Source organism: Monodon monoceros, unplaced genomic scaffold, assembly GCF_005190385.1.
Source record: "Monodon monoceros isolate NGI ecotype Baffin Bay Population unplaced genomic scaffold, NGI_Narwhal_1 Super_Scaffold_21, whole genome shotgun sequence".
Taxonomy (NCBI): Eukaryota; Metazoa; Chordata; class Mammalia; order Artiodactyla; family Monodontidae; genus Monodon; species Monodon monoceros.
In genome coordinates this window covers 12,890,931-12,914,260 of record NW_021703778.1, presented here as the reverse complement: position 1 = coordinate 12,914,260, position 23,330 = coordinate 12,890,931, and the positions used below count along the sequence as shown (strand labels likewise).

The 23,330-nt window shown below is 44.4% G+C and overlaps 1 protein-coding gene across 1 annotated transcript in view; it reads right to left on the bottom strand.

Annotated features, from left to right (window-relative positions):
• PIP4K2A (phosphatidylinositol-5-phosphate 4-kinase type 2 alpha) overlaps nt 1-23,330 on the bottom strand; it is a 175,273-nt gene that overhangs the window by 1,202 nt on the left and 150,741 nt on the right. Inside the window, exons 7-9 of the mRNA XM_029236948.1 lie at nt 12,751-12,864; nt 3,962-4,205; nt 1,820-1,923 (exon numbers count right to left, since the gene is read on the bottom strand). Of these exons, the coding sequence (XP_029092781.1) occupies nt 1,820-1,923; nt 3,962-4,205; nt 12,751-12,864 (462 nt within the window). The remainder of the gene's footprint in view (nt 1-1,819; nt 1,924-3,961; nt 4,206-12,750; nt 12,865-23,330) is intronic.

Below are 23,330 nucleotides of genomic sequence, written 5' to 3'. Positions count from 1 at the left end.
GCCCCCCCCCCCCCCCCCCCCCCCCCCCCCCCAGTTACCAGCCGGCCTCCTGAGCTGCAAAGGCAGGACCAGAGTTTTACTAAGTCACCAGAGGCTGTTTTTACACAGCAGCTCACAGGAGATCCTGTAATTTCCCCGCCTGGCCTGGGCCCCTGGGATCTCCATGGAGGAGCCCCAGTTTTGAAGGCAGAGAATGGTTCCCAGCAGCAGCTCGACACAAACTGCACCCAACTTTAGGCCGTGTGCCGTATCATGGAGCTGAGCTGGTGACTTACAGGGGAGATGCAAATGGAGCCATGTTTGCTATGGCACGTTTCCAGTTTCATGTGGTCTAGAACATCACAGCAGGTTTGAGGAGGGGTGGGAACAAACACGGAGCACCCCCCAGTGTTCAGTCTGTTCGCCACAAAAATCTCATCAATAAGGCATTAGGACCCCTTCATCAGCTGGCGGAACTGAAGCGCCAAAGCGCTTCCTCCAGGTCACACACTGGAAAGGTGAAACAGGATTCTGGCCCAGCTCTGTCCTTGCAATACACCCAGGTGGTTCAACCAGAGATGAGCATCAGAACTACCGGAGCCTCTTAGAGGCCCCTCCCCCAGCCTCCTGAGCTGGACTCAGAATCAGGGAAAGGGGTGGTGCATCTGTCAGGCACACAGTTTGCAAATGGTGCTCAGAAGGCCGCGGTGCCAACCCCCGTGTGAGAACTGCTGTGTACCCTTCTCTCTGACCGATAGAGGATTCTTAACGCGTTCGGTGGGCTGGGTAGGTCGTGGTCCGTGTGCTGCACACAGTGGGCACACCAGAAATAGTTGACGGTGTGACTGAAATATTTCTGTGGCAAGTGGGGTATGGTGTTAGGCTGGTTCCGTTGCTGACACGACAGCCTGTTTGACTTTAAAATAGAGAAAAAGAGCCTTTAGTGGAGGTTGACGTTCTGTTGGGTTTTGGTCGGCTCCACACTGTGGGGAAGCATCTCTCCTGCCAGTGTGAACGAGCCAGGGCACAAGTTCATCCCTGTGGGATGGGGTCTGTGGCCTTTTTGGCGCGCCTGAAAGCCAAAATGGATCCCTGCGATGCAAGCACAGTGGAGACTCACGACTTGTGAAGTCCAGCCGGCCAGGCGGGCCTCACTGGGAGGTCGGGGGGCGGGGCTGGGTCCTGAGGAGCAGTCCTCCCTCTACCACTGCCTAGGACGCGATCCTGGCTGGCAAGTAAGCTCTCGCCCTCAGTTTCTTCACCTGTAAGCAGGAGTGCACTGGTTTTCCCTCACAGGCTTGTCCCGGGGACTCAACAAGTTACCATAGGCCGGGACAGTGAGAATTCTGAGCAAGGACAGCAAAGGTGAGGGGTTCGTATTACTCAACTTTGATCCTGCACTCAACAAATTGCTGTAGTAGAAAAAATTACAACTGCTGTGTGGAAAGGAATGTAATATTGTGTATCCTGGAAGCATCTGAAGCAGAGAATAGCGCTTCGGTTCTGAACATTTCATATTAAAACACTTGGTTGTCATCATTCAGCCCTTTTGTCTTTTGAAACATTTTTCGAACAAAAAAGAATTTGTATAATATTCTCACGATGCATGTGTCTGTTAATAACCCCGGTGGGTAAAAGAAGAGCCGCGCCGGGTTTAAGTGACTTGGGAGCGGCGGTCCGAGCGCATGCTGGCTCTGACTCTGCATCAGAGCGTGACCCCTGCAGGGAACCAGAGCCAATGAAGGCCTGTGGGCAGCTCAGCGGAAAGGAGCGGACGTGAGCTGGTCCCTGCACGGCAGGAAGCAGGGAGCAGAGAGGAAAACCAAACGGAGATACTTACGCCGTGTTTAACAGTTTTTGCAGCGTGGGCAGCTTTCTTTTTTGCATCATAATGAGTCAGAATGTCAATAATTGCCATAAAGTACACCTCTTTCCTAGGCGAATCTGTAAAGGGATGAGAGCGATGATTGTGGGACAGGTGATGACAGCACCTGGAAGAGTGCGAGCTGCTGACGGAGGAAGAGGTGAGGGATTCAGTGGGACGGGGGTCGAAGGGGTCTGAAAACACAGGCAATAGAGGCTTTTCAAAAGTCTTGCATATCCCTATGAAACAGCTTAACTTTCTGTCCCCAATTCTCTCTCAATTTGAAAAGTAAAAAAGAGAATATAACTTCAGGATATTACCAGTAGAGGTGCAAGGGTGAGACTGTTTTTGTTAATCTTCATTTTCTTTAGTGATTGTGTATTGCTTTGGTATAAAGAAAAATGCTATTTAAAAAGTACTCTAAAACAAGTAGAAGTAATTATGCTCCCTAATACTTTCTACCATTACATACTGTTCCTAATGAGCTGTTCACTAATTCTCATTGGATCTAGTATCAGAACTGGATAAAGGCATATATCACCTACAGTACCCATCTTCTACATATTTCCACAAATATGATGCTGTTGCAATTATGAAAAAGTACATTTGACTATATCTGATTTTCTGTGTTGAAGAAACAATTTTGCTGAGCAAAATAAAAAACATAACAGGCTTCCCTGGTGGCACAGTGGTTGAGAGTCCGCCTGCCGATGCAGGGGACACGGGTTCGTGCCCCGGTCCGGGAAGATCCCAGATGCCGCAGAGCAACTGCGCCCATGAGCCGTGGCCGCTGGGCCTGCGCGTCCGGAGCCTGTGCTCCGCAACGGGGGAGGCCACAACAGTGAGAGGCCCGCGTACCGCAATAAATAAATAAATAAATAAACAACTCAAACTCACCTGGCTGCTATGCCATGAGACATTTTTTTAAACAATGATGGACCACAACTTTTATTACTCAAAAAATCAGAGGCCTGCTTTTATCTCTAAATTCTTTTTTCCATGTATAAGTAGCTAAGGTAGCATGTAATATTCCCACAAATATCTAACCACCCAGATTTTGAGGATTAAGATGGATCTCGGGCTTCCCTGGTGGCGCAGTGGTTGAGAGTCTGCCTGCCGATGCAGGGGACACGGGTTCGTGCCCCGGTCCGGGAAGATCCCACATGCTGCAGAGCGGCTGGGCCCGTGAGCCATGGCCACTGGACCTGCGCGTCCGGAGCCTGTGCTCCACAACGGGAGAGGCCACGACAGTGAGAGGCCCGCGTACCGCAAAAAAAAAAAAAAAAAAAAAAAAAGATGGATCTCACTTTAGAGAAGAGGGCCACAGACACCTTAATGGGGGAAAGAGCAGAGGACAGACACAGCAGCAAACTGGAGATTCTCATCCCACACCCTGGGCCAGCTTCAGCACTCCTGAGAAGGAAAGGGCTGGTAGCAATGAGATGCCTGCCCTACACGATGTCCACAGGGGGTTTGGAGTGGACCACGTATGTACCTAGCTCAGGATAGACTTGTGACACTTGAGATCCACATAAAAGAGAGATAGCTAAGAAAAAGAATATTTTAAACCATTCCTTATATACGGTATGGACATTTACACAAGCATGTGCATATGTGTGTTGTGTATGTACAACACACACTTGTGTGATTTCACTCTGTTCCCTCAACATCACACAATTCAAGGACCTCATCACATTACAGTTCAAAACCAGAGGTTACAGTTACCTTTAACATACTTTGTCCCGAAATCAATTGATCGGGACTCTTGAGAAGGAGTCTTACGGGGCAGCATGCGGTTTTTTGTTTTTGTTTTTGTTTTGTTTTTTGCGGTACGCGGGCCTCTCACTGTCGTGGCCTCTCCCGTTGCGGAGCACAGGCTCCGGACGCGCAGGCTCAGCGGCCATGGCTCACGGGCCCAGCCGCTCCACGGCATGTGGGATCTTCCCGGACCGGGGCACGAACCCGTGTCCCCTGCATCGGCAGGTGGACTCTCAACCACTGCGCCACCAGGGAAGCCCCAGGACAGCATGCTTTTAACCGGGGTGATGATTACCAGTAGATAATGCAAAAAGAAAAATCCAACCAATGGTAAAAAGAGTTGATAGTAACTCAACTTACTTTCATGGCATTTAATTCCATAAACATCAATGTTTGGATCAAACTCGCCGGGAGCCAAGGGCGGTGAGCTGTTGAGCGTATTTCCAGGACTGTCGGGAGGGGTTCCAATAGGGTGGGTGCCGTCGCTCTCCCCCTCCTCCTCTCCGTCGTTCTCTTCACACTCCACTTCTTCCTGTTCGGCTCTCTCCACATCGTGGATTCCCACCAGGAGGCTGTAGTCCATGAGCTTCAGCTGGGCAAGAAACTGGAAGGTGGGAAGCGACATGGTCAGTTATGCCTTAAACAGCAACCCCAGAGTTAAAGACAGCAAGCTCACAAAAGGGCGGCAGAGGCGAGAAGATTTCCACAGGAGCAGCCAGGAGCCTCTTTAATGGTGCTGTCACGGTCCCTGGAAGTTTCTCCAGCCAAAGCTGTAGCCTCACACTTCAGGCTGGCTCAGAGCTAGGATTATCTCCCTGAGATGCAAAGCTGGATGCTGAGAGGGATGCATTTATCACATGGAGGTTGTACTACACCAAAGAGCAGAGAGCATGACTGGCAAGGAGACGCAGGGAAGAAAACGTTTCTCCGAACAATTAAGACTGGCTAATGGGGAAACCAGGGACCTCCCACGTAGCTTCCAGGGGAGCCCCTGAATGGCTTGTGAAAAGCACTTTGAAACGCAGCACACTCTGGGGAGGAGAGTATTATGCCGTCCATCACAAATAAGCACAAGCGTCAGTGTCCCAGTCAGCCAGAAATGCCTGTGTCTCTGCTCAGCGCTGTCCTTCAGGCCTGCTGGGGGGCCTCCTTCTGACGGAAGCGGGAGCCGGAGACGCTCCTCCATCACCCCCTCCCGTGCCTAGCACAGTGCCTGCCCCGACCGACCCCCTTTATCTGGGGGCTCTCTCTGGCCCGTTCCCCTCGCCTCCACTGCGTACCCTGGATGCCCTCCAGAGGTCTAGGCACAGCTGGAGAAGCTGGATTGCCGGGTGGCAACATCTCCCACCCACATATGTGTAGTGGGTGCAGCGTGGGTGGGGCTTGGTCGGGCCAGGTCCTGCTCCGCTTGCAGGGTGACAAGGCAAAAGCCCCCTTGCCCCATCCCTGCTTCTCCCTCTGGGCCCTTGGAAGGTCCCTGGGAAGTGGCAAAGGTTGCATGCTGCCCGAACTTCCCCTTCTGGTCCTTTGGCAAGGGAAGAATTTGATCTGGTCACGCCCCTGCCTAAGACCTTTCAGTAGAGTATCGTTTCTCACGGGGTGGAAACTAACACTGTCCTCGGGACCTGGGTAGTTTGGCCTCATCGCCTCTCGGGCCATCTTGAACCCTGTGCTGGCCTCTGGCCCCCGCACTGCGCCCCTTCACCTCCCACTTGACCTTCAGGTCTCAACTGCAGGGCACTTGCTCCCGGAAGCCTGTCCCGATCCCTGCCGGGCATGTGTGCACTGCACCCTTTCCCCGAAGGACACCTGGCTTGGCTGCACGCTCATTAGATGACTTGAGTAACTTCTGTCTCTTCCCCAAACAGCGCAGCCCCGCGAGGACCAGGGCTCTGGCCGATTTTGCCCTTGAAACTGCCATTATTAGTCAAATCCATCTCACCTGCCTTCACTAGTCAAGGTCTTTTAAGACTTTCATGTCCTCCAAGGGGCACGTAGCCTAAACAACGATATCTGCCTGGCTGCTTTCTAGAAACTTGGAGTCAGCTGTGTCTAGTTTGAGCTGAGTTGGTTGAGACTGGATAGGACCACTGACCCTCCAGCTGGGCATGCGTGAGGGTCTTTTCACACGTGCAGAGGATGGAAAGCTCCACCCTTGGATCGTGCAGAGGCCAGTAGCCTAGTTAAACCCGTGCAGAAAGCCGACTCCCCTACCTTTTCCCAATCGCCTTTCCTCACGCTCCCCGGGCCTCAGACAGCACTGCTGCTGCTTGTCCCATAAACACCTCGAGCCCCTTGCCTTGGGGAGGCGAATTTGAGATTTGCTCTTCCCGCTTGGCTGCCTTGTGAACAAACCCTCTCTGCTGCAAACTTCAGCGTCTCTGCGTTCGGCTTGCACGTCGGGCACAAACAAGCCTGGTTCGGTGACACCCTCGCTGCACTCCTGACTCCCAGGTAAGTGATGTAGCTACTTGGTATTTATTGAACAAGAGAACAGGATGCCTGCTGCTTCTTCCCCAGTCCTCCTTACCTCTCCCTAATTTCCCCTGACCCTTTCCTCTAAGAAAAATAACCATCCAAACCAAATAAAAACGAAGAACAAAGCAACAACAAAAAGACCTTCCTTTGAGACTGCAAGAGGCAGCACCTACTGGAAGCAAAACGAGACCATTTACGATATATATATATATATATATATATTTTTTTTTTTTTGTGGTACGCGGGCCTCTCCCTGCCGTGGCCTCTCCCGTTGCGGAGCACAGGCTCCGGACGCGCAGGCTCAGCGGCCATGGCCCACGGGCCCAGCCGCTCAGCGGCACGTGGGATCCCCCCAGACCGGGGCATGAACCCGCGTCCCCTGCATCGGCAGGTGGACTCTCAACCACTGCGCCACCAGGGAAGCCCCATTTACGATATATCTTTGCTCTGCAGAGCAGAATCTCTCTTTAACACGTAGGTTTGTTTGACCTTCAGATGGTTGACCGTACAAATACACTATCAGGTGTGCTTTATGTACGAGAGTACAAAAGGGACTGCCTGTAATTAACCTGCCAAAGGTCAGGCAGGGAAGGGGTGATGATCAGGGCTGAACTGCCACATGAAGTAGGATGGGTCTCCGGGCACTTGTGCTGCTCTCACAACATCAGCCAGGCCCAGAGCTCCTTTCCTGGGTCTCTGATCTGTGGTCAGACCACTGCTTAGGCTCCTCTCCCAGTAAGGAAACATTTGTATTCAATAAATAAAAGTGAAGTTAGCTCCCAGCATCACCCACTAAACTATCAGTGAAATGAAAAATGCATCTCTTGACAAGAAGTTGTTCTGACATACCCAAGATCAAGGAAACCAGTTGCAGCCCCAAATGGGGATTATATAAGAAATGGGGATTATATAAATCTTCAAATCTATGCGGCTGAGACAGAAATGGAAAAGACCAAGGACAGCACAGTGGTTAAGAGTGTAGCTTTTGCTGATAAAGGTGACCCATTAAAGTATCAGATAATCTTAAATAAAATTTTAAAAAAAGTTTTGGAGTCAGGTGGGCAATTAAATTTTATGTTACTAGCTCTGTGCCTTGATGATAAATTCACCTCTCTGAGCCTCAGTTATTCTAACTATGAAATGGGACAACACCACTAAACTCACAGTGGTGTGGAAAGGATTAGAGGGAATGTAGTGGAGGCCATGAAAAGTGCCTTGCGTGTAACAGTGGGCGCGGTTTTATCATTGTCCGTGTGGTTACTGTGGTAAAAACCTTTTTTTCATCAAGTAGGTAACTTAAACATGGGGACAGGCTCGAGTGAGGTGGGCCAAGAGGGGAGATGTGCTAAAGAGCCCATTGACTCCTCAGCTCTTATTGTCATAAAACGCCGTTTAAAATCTCTTCTAAAGTAGAGGGAAACACAAGGCAGCAGCAGACCTGAGATTCTTGCTAGAGAAAGTCCCTGCTGGGCATCACAAAACTACTGTGGGCTGAAGATGACAGACCCCAAAGAGAAGAGGGGTTCAGGGCTCCCTGGAGGGTCTACCTCCAGCTAACATTAGGAACTTAATCCACATTTGCTATTTTCTGTCATCCCTTTAAGCTTCTAACTCAAATTAGTGATTTCTAAATACATAAGATTTCAAAGCATGAAGATTTTAAAATCTTTATAATCTCTAGGTCCCATGCTTTCCTATTTAATAATTATCCACCAGACCTTGATCAGCCTCTTTTTCCCTCAGAATATCCCACCTAATCTGCTTCCTTCATAATTAATTCCTCATTATACCAAATCTGAGCTAGTACCTTCCTCAAGGTTTTTATGAGCCCTGTCACACACAAACCCTTCTAGAAAACTGTGGCTAAAGAGCAGTTAATAAACTCTCCTTCTGTGTGCTGTCTTTGGAGAAATGTCTGTTTAGGTGGTCTTCCCATTTTTTGATTGGGTTGTTTGTTTTTTTGTTGATGAGTTGTATGAGCCGTTTGTATACTTTGGAAATTAAGCCCTTGTCAGTTGCTTCGTTTGCAAATATTTTCTCCCATAGGTTATCTTCATTTTGTTTATGGGTTTCCTTTGCTGTGCAAAAGCTTGTAAGTTTGATTAGGTCCCATTTGTTTATTTTTGTTTTTATTTCTATTGGCTTGGGAGACTGACCTAAGAAAACATTGGTACGATTTATGTCAGAGAATGTTTTGCCTGTGATCTTGTCTAGGAGTTTTATGGTGTCATATCTTTTAAGTCTTTAAGCCATTTTGAGTTTATTTTTGTGTATGGTGTGAGGGTGTGTTTTAACTTCATTGATTTACATGGGGCTGTGCAACGTTCCCAGCACCACTTGCTGAAGAGACTGTCTTTTTCCCATTTTATATTCTTGCCTCCTGTGTTGAAGATTAATTGATTGTAGGTGTGTGTTTTCTTTCCTGGGCTCTCTATTCTGTTCCATTAATGTCTGTTTTTGTGCCAGTACCACACTTTTGATTACTGTAGCTTTGTAGTATTGTCTGAAGTCTGGGAGGGTTATGCCTCCTGCTTTGTTCTTTTTTCTCAGGATTGCTTTGGCAATTCTGGGTCTTTTATGGTTCGATATAAATTTTAGGATTCTTTGTTCTAGTTCTGTGGGAACTGTCATGGGTAATTTGATAGGGATCACATGAAAAGATGCTCAACATCTCTAATTATTAGAGAAATACAAATCAAAACTACAATGAGTTATCACCTCACACCAGTCAGAATGGCCATCATTCACAAGTCTACAAATAGCAAATGCTGGAGAGGGTGTGGGGAAAAGGGAACCCTCCTACACTGTTGGGGGGAATGTAAATTGGTGCAGCCACTATGGAGAACAGTATGGAGGTTCCTCAAAAAACTAAAAGTAGAGTTGCCATATGATCCAGCAGTCCTACTCCTAGGCATATACCCAGATAAAACTATAATTCAAAAAGATAATGCACCCCCTGTGTTCACAGCACTATTTACAATAGCCAAGCCATGGAAACACCCTAAGTGTCCATCGACAGAGGAGCGCATAAAGGTATGGTATATATTTATATACAGTGGAATACTACTCAGCCATAAAAAGAATGAAATAATGCCATTTGTAGCAACATGGATGGACCTAGGGATGATCACACTAAGTGAAGTCAGAAAGAGAAAGACAAATACCGTAAGATATCACTTACATGTGGAATCTAAAATACGATACAAATCAATATACCTACAAAACAAAAACAGACTCACAGATACAGACAATAGATTTGTGGTTGCCAAGAGGGGTGGTGGGGGAGGGAAGGAGTGGGAGTTTGGGATGAGCAGAGGCAGACTATTATATATAGAGTGGATAAACAACAAGGTCCTACTGTACAGCACAGAGAACTACTGATATATTCAGTATTCTGTGATAAACCATAATGGAAAAGAATATGAAAAAGAATATGTATAACTGAGTCACTTTGCTGTACAGAAATTCACAAACAACACTGTAAATCAACTATACTTCAATAAAATTAAAAGAAAAACTTCTTTACAACAGATTTGAATTTACTTTTTACTAAGTTTATTAACACACTTGTTCTGCTGAATCACCACCTCCCAACACATCTGTGATGCAGGATTAAAATTCCAACCATCCCTATTTAGATATATTTAATCGCTTGTTGAAAGCCATAATAATCCTCTCTTGGAGTACTTTATCTGAAAACAGTCTCAACTGTGCTGTCACAAACATCTTTAACCTGCATGTTATATCAGCAGTTTAGGAGTGTGGCTGCCAGTGGCCTCAAATCCCAGTCTGAATTTAGTAGCTGTGTGTCTTTGAGCAAATTACATAGTGTCTCTGGGCTCAGTTTTCTCATCCATAAATTGGGATAACAGCACTCAGACTCAAGGAGTTAGAAGAATGAAGGGAGAGAATGACTGCACAGGAAGGACTTATGCTCTACATGCTCTGTAAGTGTTGGCCGCCAACCATCCTGCTACCCGCAGTGCCCCCTCCCCTCCCCACCACCGACCCAAGACGTGAGGGATGAGATGGCCTATGATGGGGCGGATGCCACAGGACACAAAGCACAGTTTTGCATTGTGTGAAATTTGGATCCCAGTGTGAGCCGATGAGAGATAAGCGTGGGCCCTGGTCAGAGCGGACAAGAAGCGGGTCAGACGGCAAAAGTGACTTCTCACTCTCCGTAGAGTGCTTTCTTCTGGAGAAAAGGGTTCACATATACTCATGTGTAAAGCTATCAGAACTAAAGTACTTTGAGCGGCATATGAATAGAACAGAATTTCAAACGCAGAAAAAAGCCCCTAGGTTCTAATTTTCCTACAAAAATATTTACTGAGCTGTAGTAAACTCATCTTTTACTTAAAGCATTGAGTCAGCCCCCAACCCCCAAATCCTGTACTTAAACAGGCCGGCCAGCTAAATTAGAAAGCATGGACCTGATGGAAAAATGAAACGAGATTACATTCTAGTCTCATTATCAAGATCAGATGTCAAGCTACTTCACCATAATTACCTGCTTAAAAATTTAATAATGCTTCTGCATGAATTTCAAAACTAGACACTTACGGACCATTGAGAATTTATTAAAATGAAAGAACGCCTTATGCCCTGCCTCCAGTTCAACAAAACAGCTAAGTGCGAGAGCCATGGATGGGGTTAAAATTATCCAAATCCTCTAATCAAGACACTGTTAGAGACAATGAAAGGGCGAAGAGAATCCTTGTGTAATTCAACTGTAAATTTGAACGGCTTCAGTTACATTATTTGTGGGGTCTAAATATAGTAATATACAGCCGACAGAAAAGATGAAAACCATCTTTCTAGCAGATCAGATAACCCTAAGGCCTATTTACCATAATTGCTAAAACAATATGATTCTTGGGATCAAAGACTTTCAGAATAATGAATAAAATTCTCAAAGAGCATGTCTACCTGTGTCACTTTGTTATCAGATCAAGTTGACCCCAAAGTAAAAGGAAAATACTTAGCTAATATGCATTTTAATAAAAACCACTGACAACTGAGGAAAAATAAATGCTTAATAATGAGAAACTGGAGAAAAACTTTTTTAAAAAAGACACTTGTATCCTTCATAAATAACCAATATCTAGGTTCTAATCAAAGCATATACATGATGTAGGTTAAAGTGCAAAAAAATTTCTTAAAATAATTTATAACCTAAAAATAATCATGAACTAATTTGGTCAGTCTGCATGTCTTGCAATGAAAGATGTTAGAAGATTAAAAAGAAAATTATAATACTGCTTCTACCCTCATGGGGGATATAATCTAATCCATGACATTTGTTCTTCGGCCCAAGTCATTTTGTTTGGGTTCTTTTTTTTTTTGGCCATGTGGCTGGTCTTGCCAGCGGGTGGCGTCTTATTTCCCTGACCAGGGATGGAACCTGGGCCCCGGCAGTGAAAGAACTGAGTCCTAACCACTGGACCGCCAGGGAACTCCCAAGTCATTTTGTTTTTAATGACACAGGAAAATCTTTCCACAAAGCCTCTCTGAGGAGCAGATCTGTACTGGTATGTGGAGAACTGTACTTCAAAGTTAAAAAAACCAAAACAAAAACTGCACACACATGAACAAAAGTAACAGCTAAGAGGGCTTCCCTGATGGCGCAGTGGTTGGGAGTCCGCCTGCCGATACAGGGGACACGAGTACTGTGCCCCGGTCCGGGAAGATCCCACATGCCGCGGAGCGGCTGGGCCCGTGAGCCATGGCCGCTGAGCCTGAGCGTCCGGAGCCTGTGCTCCACAACGGGAGAGGCCACAACAGTAAGAGTCCCGCGTACCGCAAAAAAAAAAAAAAAAAAAAGTAACAGCTAAGAAAAACATAGCTTAGTAACTGTTTAAATTAGAACTCTCCTTGCACTGTTTTGTAACCTAACAAACTTCAAGAAAAGAACGTTTTTCCTGAATTTATTTCTAGAAGAATTATATATAAGGAAGTTCGGTGGGAGAACTGCAATGCCATTACAATAAATGGAAGACAGGGAAAGGTGTATTTTTAATTCGTAAAACAGCAGTTTACAAAGAGCTCCATTACAGACTCAAAGCCCATTTCCACATAGTATTTTATTTCTCACAACATCCCCCATGACCCTGGTGTCCTAAACTGCCTTTGTGCCATTCCCATGCTGTGGCAAGGCTGTCTTGATGGGCCCAACGTCACTAACTCCACAGAGGCTGGCGCAAATATGAAGCATTAAGCAACTGAGGCTGGGTTTTGCAACACCAAGATGTGGTTCAGATGGAGAAAACCCCGAATTCAGGTAGTTACTATCCACTTGTCGACACGCTGTGCTCTTTGACAGAATGCCCTCAGCCCCCTCGGCCCCAGCCCTGGCTGCCATGGGCAGTCAGTCTACCCCCCTACCCAACAGAGAAGACGGGTACCGGAGGGAGGGGAGACCAGCAGAAGACGCCGCATGCTTTCTTTTGTTTGTCCTCTAAAGGGGGGAGCTGCTGAATTGGCACACTTCTCTTTTAAACCAGATCACATATGAGATATACCTGTTTATATCTGCTTTGGATAATGTACAACATATGTTTTTGCCTCGGTTGCCGATTTAAATAGACGGTTTTAAGAGCTCCTGAAAACCCAGTACTGCTGACATTCATACAATGGGCCGTCCCTTATACTGAGTTTCTTTTTCTTACCTCAACATCCTTCTTCAGTTTTTCCAGGAATACCTTTTTGTTATTGTCATCAATATAAATCTTTTGACCCTCGTTAATGAAATCATTATCCTTTAAAGTTGGCAGTTCTTTGGCCTAAAAAAAAAAAAAGAAGAAGAATAAGAAAGAAACTTGACTAAAATCTAAAAGACATGTATGCTCTCCAATCCTGGAGGTTAAGTTTCCACTCTTGGAAGCTGAATCTGCCCTGTTCACCGCAGAGGTCTTACCCAAGGCAACGACATGTGAGGTGGCTTGAGTGCCGCAAGGGGGCACCAGTGAGCTATGACCACTGGAAGCATTTCCACTAGGAATGGAGGGTCAGGTGTACTCCATATTATGAGGCTTTTGTAACAGATTTCATGGTTTTCATATGAACGAACCTGACTGCTTTCTTAGATTCACTTTCTTAAAGAAGATTGACAAGAAGTCTCCTAGTTATAGAATTCATACCCTTGGAATTCTTTGTCAGGAACCCTCAATTTTCTTACTGGTATAACCCAACTCCACCCGTCCCTGACAACACACACACTTTTGGGATAGCCTTTGCTGGGTTCATGTTACAAATAACATGTTACCTTGCTCAGAAAAGCACCATCCATAATCCTATCTAATTTCTGAGTCAGGGAGAATATGCAGCCAGAGGTTAGCTAGCTATCTGCCCTTCTAAGCCTTCCTGCACACCACTCCAAGAAGGAAATTCTGTTTTCATCTGGGCAATATCGAAGGAAAATGTCTTCTAGAGTAGAGCATATTAAGACGAGAAGTTCTACCCTTTAAAAGTAAACGAGGGTAGTGAGCTGGCAACTGAAGTATGCTTAGGCTGAGCAACACGAAGTAATGCGTGGTTATCAAAACACGGGTCACAAGCAAAGAAAACACACCAGAAAACTAGCTTGTACTGCAGCGTATAAGATAATAGAGGCACATAGCTTTGGAATAGTGTGGATTATTCAACTTCGTGCAACCTGAATTCTGGGAGCGTTCAAAACCCCTCCCCACACCTTTGGGCTGACCTTATAAGAAATAACCACTCCTGCTTATTTCTTCCAGTTGAAAGGAATCCAACATAATACATTGCCTTTCTTAGTATACTAATGAATGCCTCCTTTCCATAGTGTGAACTAAATGGGGAGGGAAAAAAAAGGAAAGAACATACTGTCCTTCCTGGTCTCCACACTACCTCCCCCTCATTCAGATTGATTAAAAGCTCACTGGGTACATCTGTCTACTGAACCACCATCCAAATCCCTAAACTGCTCACTTCTTCCTTTCTTTCTGTAAGGTACACACACATGTATGTAGACTACTCACATCTATCTGTACACACACACACACACACACATGCATGTATATTATGCAATTCTAAACTAGCTTTGCTACTCATTTTAACTTTGAGAAAATGTGCAGTTTTGTGAGTTTCGAATTCGATATAACTATTGCCAAAATTATCCTTACAAAGCAGGTATAGCAAAGCTCAGAAATCCAAAGATTCCATTCAATAAGCGGTTACTGAATGTCACGTATAGGAATATAAAAATGAATAGGTCAACAATTCTATTCTAAAGGAGTTTGTAATCTTGTATGAGACACACCAAAGCAAGTAAGTAAGAAAACAAGGCAGCATGAGTTTGTAAGGCCTATAGATAAAGAATACGGTTCTTAGGGAGAGACGGGTCTACTTTCAAATATTTTATGCCGAGTCAGAGTCTGGGGAAATGAGATGCAGTGCCATTCTACACAAAAACTAGGGAGGGGCCTGGTAGACTAACTCTGTAAGTTCATCATTAATCATTTAAAAATGTAAAATGTGAAAGAAAACCCTGAATGCGAAGATGGCATGTTAACGTTAAATGTTTGAGTCAAGCACACAGACCTGAAGTTCTTTTCCTAGAACTGAAACATAGTTTCACAGTGAATGAAATGCAAGGATCTGAAGTTTAACAAACTCAGAGGCCAGCGGAGAAGCTTTGTCAAAGGTACAAAACTGGGGTGCTTTAGAAAGCGCTGAAGCCAGATTTATGCACAAACACAGGAGATGGAGAGGGTCATGATTCTCCAAGCAGACAGCTCGGGCATTTGTCTGTTTAGGGGACGGTGGTGTGTGGTTGGGGGCATTGAGGATTAAGAGCTGCCTGAACTCTGCAACTTATTTTATATGTGCAAGCAGAGCAGGGGAGAGGGATTTTTGTGCATGGGTGCGTGTGTGCGAGAAACCTGAAGGCAGGGATGACAGGCTACAGACAGCGGTAAGCGACCCGTGTTGGTGAAACCAGTCTCATTAATGCAGATGAATGCCATTTCAGGGTCACCCCAGCAGCATTACCTCATGTGACAGGGAGAGTATAATCCTACCTCATAACACTCTGGACACCCTGTACTTTATTACTAGGCTTACTTGTGAATTTCGCAGGCACTAGGGATGAATTTAGATTGGATCAAATTCAAAAAAGGGCAACCAGATTGGTTAAAAGACTTAAGGGCGTATTAAAAGGCTCAAGAGGTGCAGGCCGGTCCTTAGGGCAGCTGCCAGAAGAACCCAGCACTGGTCCACCAGTGCCCACCCTCCAGTGTCAGCAGGATGGCAGAGGCTTTAGGAGCACAGGGTTTTGGAGACATGAATCTGGTCCACCAGTGCCCACCCTCCGGTGTCAGCAGGATGGCAGAGGCTTTAGGAGCACAGGGTTTTGGAGACATGAATCCTGAGGTTCCCACCCTCCATCCACCCCTTACTTGCCAGGGGCCAGTTTCTGGACCCCCTCCACGCCGTTTGCATATGTGTAGAAGGGGGAGACCCTGCTAAGCCCTTGACGTGCATCCATTTATTTAAGTGCATTACCTCGTTTACTCTTCGAAACAACCTTAACTCTTACTATCCATACTTTACCAACAGGGAAACTGGGTTAAGTGAGATAACACAGCTAAGGTCTCACAGCCTGGTAAGTGGAGCTGGTAAGCCGGTTCCCGCGCTGAGATGCGGAGCCGGGCTGCCTGACTCTTAGTACAACTCGACCTTTAGCTGAATGACTGAGGATTCGACCCAAACCCCTGTGACATTGAAACAGTGAGGCGAGTGGCACTTAGTGTCGTCACTGCCGTGAGCATTCAGTAATGCTGCACAAAGCGGAGATGAACTTTTTCTACTAAAAACTGAATGACGAGGATGAAGTCACCTGACAGTAACGCACCCTCAAGAAAACCTTGTTGCCTGGCTTCTTAAAAATGTCAATATATCCCTCTGATATTGAGCAGCACTTATACCAAAGACACTTTTTTTTTTTTTTTGAGGGCAACCGTTTTGCTATGAATTAATGAACATCATAAACTCTCGGTGTGACACTGCCCACAAAGGTGATGTCTGCAGAGCAGCACAGAAATAATCGTGGGCAGCAACCGGTCCCACCCTTTGCTTTGTGACACTGAATTACTTGCACTTAGCGGGGAGTTTTGAAAGCCTCAAAGTCACTGGGTCTGGTTCCTTTAATGGGCACCTTTCATACCCTTTCTAGCTCAATGCAGATACCAGTCAGAGGGCAGAGGGTAACACCAGGGCTGAAGACATCAGCTCAGAAGCACTTCTGAACTGTGGACTCGGACACTGGCCTCCAGCCAGCGGTCAGCCACCTTTCTGAAGTGGTCGTAGGTTGAGTCTTCACTTATTAGCTCTGAATTAAGTTTTCCTGGCCAGTTTCATGTAGACTGGGAGCCTCCAAATGTGATGGGGAATTGCAGTACCTCACGTGGTACTTACTGGGAGGCAGCACCAAGGAGGCTGAGGCATGGGATGGGCCTGCTCTTCCTACACGGCCCTCCCCAGTCTGTCCAGCCTGGCCAGGGGAGTGAGGCTGTGTACAACCAAACCCAGGACCAAGGCCAGCACAGCCCAAGTCTAAGGCTAGTTCCCTTTTGCAGGAAGTGACTGTACTAGGGTGGGTTGGACTCAAAATGGCATTCATCTCTACTAATGTGATGTGTCAATGTACAAACACAGCTAAAGGCATAAGCAGATCGATGTCAGTCCCCCTGCAACCGAGCTATCCTTATTTTGTTGTGTGGATAAAATTGGCAGAGTGAATATCCCTGGCACTTTCATGCTGGGTGATGCCACACCCCACGTAGATTCAGTATGGCCCAGATTTCTACTTGGGACACTGAAGCATGAGCTTCTGAGCACAGACTGGACCCAGGCCGCCAGGGTTGTATCTCAGCTGCTCCAGTTATTAGCTGTGTGACTTAGAGTAAGTTACTTAACCTCTCTGTGACTTGGCTTCCTCATCTTTAAATGGGGGTTAGCAAACCACACTGTTGTGAGGATTATACCCATTCATACACCTAAAAAGCTTAGGGCCCTGCTTGCCATGTGGAGAGTTATATAAAACTATTCTTGTTATTTGCTGGTCATATTCTCAAGTATGGCATGTGTATCTAGAGAAAAGTTCATCACTGATAAATTCAGAGCAAGATTTTTTTTAAAGTTGCATATTTTTAAAGCATATTTAACACTTTTATAATAGTTGGGGTGTTTAGACCCAGCTGCTCAATCTGTCCAAACCTGTTTCCTCATCTTTATAGTGGAATATTAATAACACCTATCCAGTGGGGTTAGCGTGTGGATGACATGACACGGAACACACAGTGCTTGGCAATGAGAACTCACTAGATATTAGTCTGCGTCTTAGTTACACATGAGCTTTGACCATGACCAATACTGTTACATAGTGTTTTGAACTACTAAAGAATACAGACTTGCCCATCATCTTCTAGCCTTCCTGATTTTCTAAAAGAAGTAGGCTCTTTAAATTTGGGATAGCAGTAACCTAAGCCATGTTTAAGATTGCCTGTTTTCAGGTTTTATTATTAGGCACAAACCTCACGTGACTTTTCTACATCCGGCCTTTAAGTTCTGAAGATACTTTCCTTATTGCACACACACCTAGCACACACAAGTGCAAGGTTATTTCACTTCACTGTATCAGACAAGGTGCATTAGAGGCTACGTTGGCATAAGCCTCTACCTTGCCTGCTGTCCAAACCTTGACTGTGAATTCTCTTGGTCAGAAAGACCTCTTGTCACCGCAAAAGCTCTCCCTAGCCAGAAAACCTCACTGAAACCCAAGTGAGAATAAAATGTTGCTTTATAATAATTGGGTAAGTTAAATTTTTAGAGTAATAAAGTATATTTTATTACTATGGAATAAAATACTTCGATATCTATGGCCAAAGAGAGAAATTTGCTGACTTTTGTTTTACCTTAATTTTTCATGTGTTTAGTTTTTCTCAGCAAGTAGGTGATAATAGTGGGTAATTTAGTGAATGTGATTTTGCTGACCTAAAGCAAAAATTCACTAGTTGGAATCCCAGTAGCCAGAAAACAACCCCAAAACTAGAAAGTAACAAGCTCCTTGGGAACACTTCACTTGCTATGAGCTGTAAAAAGAAAATTGTTTCATTATAAACATTCCCTCCCCTGCTTTTTGTAACTACACTATTGGGTGAAAAGTCTTTTGTTTCTTGGGGTTTTTTTTGGCTGCGCTGTGTGGCTTGTGGGATCTTAGTTCCTTGACCAGGAATCGAACCTGGGCCCATGCAGTGATAAGCGCTGAGTCCTAACCACTGGACCCCCAGGGAATTTCCAGTTTTTAGTTTCTTTTAAGGCACAGTATTATATAGGCTGTCGCTTGGCAAGTCCATATTCTTCAATAGTAAGAAACACACTATTAACAGTGTCAGTCATGGTCAAAGATGCTTTATGTGCAACTAAAACACAAGTGGACATGAGAGTTGAGGTATACACACAACTGCGTCAGGGCTTGAAGATAACCAATGTGTGGATAGTATTCTAAGTGTATAAATGTTTCTGAATATAAGGATTCCCTAGGGTTCAATAAAAGATATAAATGATCTCCAAGGAGAGATTTGGCTAGGGGTTTGAGATTAAAAAAGGAAAAATGTTCAGAACGAAGAGCTACAAAGTCCAGAGCTTTCGTTTTTAGAACTGTGCCTCTGTGGCCAGCTCGGCAAAGACCCAGGCGTAAAGGCAGTGGCCAGAGAGAAAATTAGATTCCGGGAGGGCAAAGGAAGCACGGGGCTCTGCTTCCTCCCGTTAGAACGGTAGACAGGAGGTTTTTTCAAAAGACAAGACATTAGAACTTCCCTTCTAATATAAAAATATTTAGCACTTTTTATAAACTTTAAAATTACTAAATTTTGCACATTCTCTGAAAACAAAAGATAATGCTTATCAAAAGGATTTAAATCTTCTGTTTCAAAAAGAAGTTAACCTGTTTGTAATATCTAATTATTTCATTGGGTTCTGTGACCTGGTGCGTGATTGCTGTCATTTGCATGGAGTTTAGTAATACTGAATGTGTTAAGAGTTAGTAAAGCCAGAAATTACATGGAAATCTTAATTAGATCTTTAATGTCACTAAAATGTCTTTTGGATGACTCAAAAATGTTTAAATCAAATATTTAAAATCTATATTTACAGCCAAAAACTTTAAATACAGAATTCAAACTACAATGTACTGGATTTAACATCATTATACAATTAACTTTTACAAAGAGTCTATTAAATTGCCACTAACAGGAAAAAGAAAAAAATACATGTACTTAAAATGCACAGAGCCAAAATTTACATAATACAGAGTCACGTTTAAGCATGGAAACCTTAACAGAAAGATGGAATGTACTTCTGTCACACTCGAGTGTTTAATGCAAACAGGATTCTGGCCCCAGAAGGTTTCAATGCAAAGGATAATGCATAGCATAGCACTCCGTGATTAAAGGACTTGTATTTCAAAAAGAAATGAATTTTTCCTCAATGTGCTCATTTGACAACCTGTTTTTAAAAAGTCTAATTGTAACCTTCGACATCTAAGATTGCTGCCTGGTGTCCCTTTGATGGGCCATATTATGACACTCAGAGCTGAATGCACAACATAAAAAACATGTACTAACTATTGTCTCAAGTTAGGGACTGCTTATTATGTTCCTGATTTACTTGTTAGTCCAAGCTCACCTAAATAAAAATAAACTTGCAAAGAAAGTATAAGCCCCTTTTCATCAGGCTTGCCAAAGTAACTTCATAAAAATCAGAGTCTGGAACTGCTGAACAATCATCGACAGGAAGACGCTGGAACTCACCAAAAAAGATACCCCACATCCAAAGACAACGAGGAAGCCACAATGAGACTGTAGGAGGGGTGCAATCACAATAAAATCAAATCCCGTAACTGCTGAATGGGTGACTCACAAACTGGAGAACACTTATACCACAGAAGTCCACCCACTGGAGTGAAGGTTCTGAGCCCCACGTCAGGCTTCCCAACCTGGGGGTCCAGCAACAGGAGGAGGAATTCCTAGAGAATCAGACTTTGAAGGCTAGTGGGATTTGATTGCAGGACTTCAAAAGGACTGGGGGAAACAGAGACTCCACTCTTGGAGGGCACACACAAAGTAGGGTGCGCATCAGGACCCAGGGGGAAGGAGCAGTGATCCCAAAAGAGGCCAAACCAGACCTACCTGCTGTTGGAGGGTCTCCTGCAGAGGTGGGGGGTGGCTGTGGCACACCATGGGGACAAGGACACTGGCAGTAGAAGTTCTGGGAAGTACTCCTTGGTGTGAGCCTTCCCAGAGACCACCATTAGCCCCACCAAAGAGCCGGGCAGGCTCCAGTGCTGGGTGGCCTCAGGCCAAACAACCAACAGGGAGGGAACCCAGCCCCACCCATCAGCAGACAAGCGGATTAAAGTTTTACTGAGCTCTGCCCGCCAGAGCAACATCCAGCTGTACCCACCACCAATCCCTCCCAACAGGAAGCTTGCACAAGCCTCTTAGACAGCCTCATCCACCAGACGGCAGACAGCAGAAGCAAGAAGAACTACAGTTTTGCGGGCTGTGGAAGGAAAACCACATTCACAGAAAGGTAAGACAAACGAAAAGGCAGAGGACTTTGTACCAAATGAAGGAACAAGATAAAACCCCAGAAAAACAACTAAATTAAGTGGAGATAGGCAACCTTCCAGAAGAAGAATTCACAATGACAGTGAAGATGATCCAGGACCTCGGAAAAAGAATGGAGGCAAAGACTGAGGAGATGCAAGAAATGTTTAACAAAGACCTAGAAGAATTAAAGAACAAACACCTAGAAGAATTAAAGAACAAACAGAGACGAACAATACAATAACTGAAATGAAAAATACACTAGAAGGAATCAATAGCAGAATAACTGAGGCAGAGGAGCGGATAAGTGACCTGGAAGACAGAATGGTGGAATTCATTACTGCGAACAGAATAAAAAAAAAAGAATGAAAAGAAATGAAGACAGCCTAAGAGACCTCTGGGACAACATCACATGCACAAACATTCAAATTATAGGGGTCCCAGAAGGAGAAGAGCGAGAGAAAGGACCCAAGAAAATATCTGAAGAGATTATAGTCGAAAACTTCCCTAACATGGGAAAGGAAATAGCCACCAAAGTCCAGGAAGCACAGAGAGTCCCAGGCAGGATAAACCCAGGAGAAACACACCAAGACACATAGTAATGAAACTGACAAAAACTAAAGACAAAGAAAATTATTGAAAGCAGCAAGGGAAAAATGACAAATAACATACAAGGGAACTCCCATAAGGTTAGGGAACTCCCATAAGGTTAATAGCTGATTTCTAGCAGAAACTCTACAGGCCAGAAGGGAGTGGCATGATATGTTTAAAGTGATGAATGGGAAGAAACTACAACCAAGATTACTCTACCTGGCAAGGATCTCATTCAGATTCGATGGAGAAATCAAAAGCTGTACAGACAAGCAAAAGCTAAGAGAATTCAGCACCACCAAACCAGCTCTACAAGAAATGCTAAAGGAACTTCTCTAAGTGGGAAACACAAGAGAAGAAAAGGACCTACAAAAACAAACCCAAAACAATTAAGAAAATGGGCATAGGAACATACATATCAATAACTACCTTAAACGTGAATGGATTAAATGCTCCAACCAAAAGACACAGGCTTGCTGAATGGATACAAAAACAAGACCCATATATATGCTGTCCACAAGAGACCCACTTAAGACCTAGGGACACATACAGACTGAAAGTGAGGGGAGGGAAAAAGATATTCCATGCAAATGGAAATCAGAAGAAAGCTGGAGTAGCAATACTCATATCAGATAAAATAGACTTTAATGTTACAAGAGACAAGGAAGGACACTACATAATGATCAAGGGATCAGTCTGAGAGAAGACATAACAATTATACATGCACCCAACATAGGAGCACCTCAATATATACGGCAACTGCTAACAGCTATAAAAGAGGAAATCGACAGTAACACAATAATAGTGAGGGACTTTTAACACCTCACTTACACCAATGGACAGATCATCCAGACAGAAAATTAATAAGGAAACACAAGCTTTAAATGACACAATAGACCAGATAGATTTAATTGATATTTATAGGGCATTCTATCCAAAAACAGCAGATTGCACTTTCTTCTCAAGTGCACATGGAACATTCTCCAGGATTGACTGCATCTTGGGTCACAAATCAAGCCTTGGTAAACTTAAGAAAACTGAAATCATATCAAGCATCTTTTCTGACCACAACTCTATGAGATTAGAAATCAATTACAGGGGGAAAAAATGTAAAAAATACAAACACATGGAGGCTAAACAATACGTTACTAAATAACCAAGAGATCACTGAAGAAATCAAAGAGGAAACAGAAAAATACCTAGAGACAAATGACAATGAAAACATGACAATCCAAAACCTATGGGTGCAGCAAAAGCAGTTCTAAGAGGGAAGTTTATAGCAATAGAAGCCTACCTCAAGAAACAAGAAAAATCTCAAATAAACAATCTAACCATAACCCTAAAGGAACTGAGAAAGATGAACAAACAAAACCCAAAGTTAGTAGAAGGAAAGAAATCATCAAGGTCAGACCAGAAACAAATGAAATAGCCACAAAGAAAACGACAGCAAAGATCAATAAAACTAAAAGCTGGTTCTTTGAGAAGATAAACAAAATTGATAAACCTTTAGCCAGACTCATCAAGAAAAAGAGGGAGAGGACTCAATAAGATTAGTAGTGAAAAAGGAGAAGTTACAACGGACACCACAGAAATACAAAGCATCCTAAGAGACTACTACAAGCAACTCTATGCCAATAAAATGGACAACCTGGAAGAAATGGACAAATTCTTAGAAAAGTATAAACTTCCGAGACTGAACCAGGAAAAAATAGAAAATATGAACAGACCAATCACAAGTAATGAAATTGAAACTGTGATTAAAAATCTCCCAACAAACAGAAGTCCAGGACCAGATGGCTTCACAGGTGAATTCTATCAAACATTTAGGAAGAGCTAACACCCACCCTTCTCAAACTCTTCCAAAAAATTGCAGAGGAAAGAACACTCCCAAACTCATTCTACGAGGCCACTATCACCCTGATACCAAAACCAGACAAAGATACTACAAAAAAAAGAAAATTACAGACCAATATCACTGATGAATATAGATGCAGAAATCCTCAACAAAATACTAGCAAACAGAATCC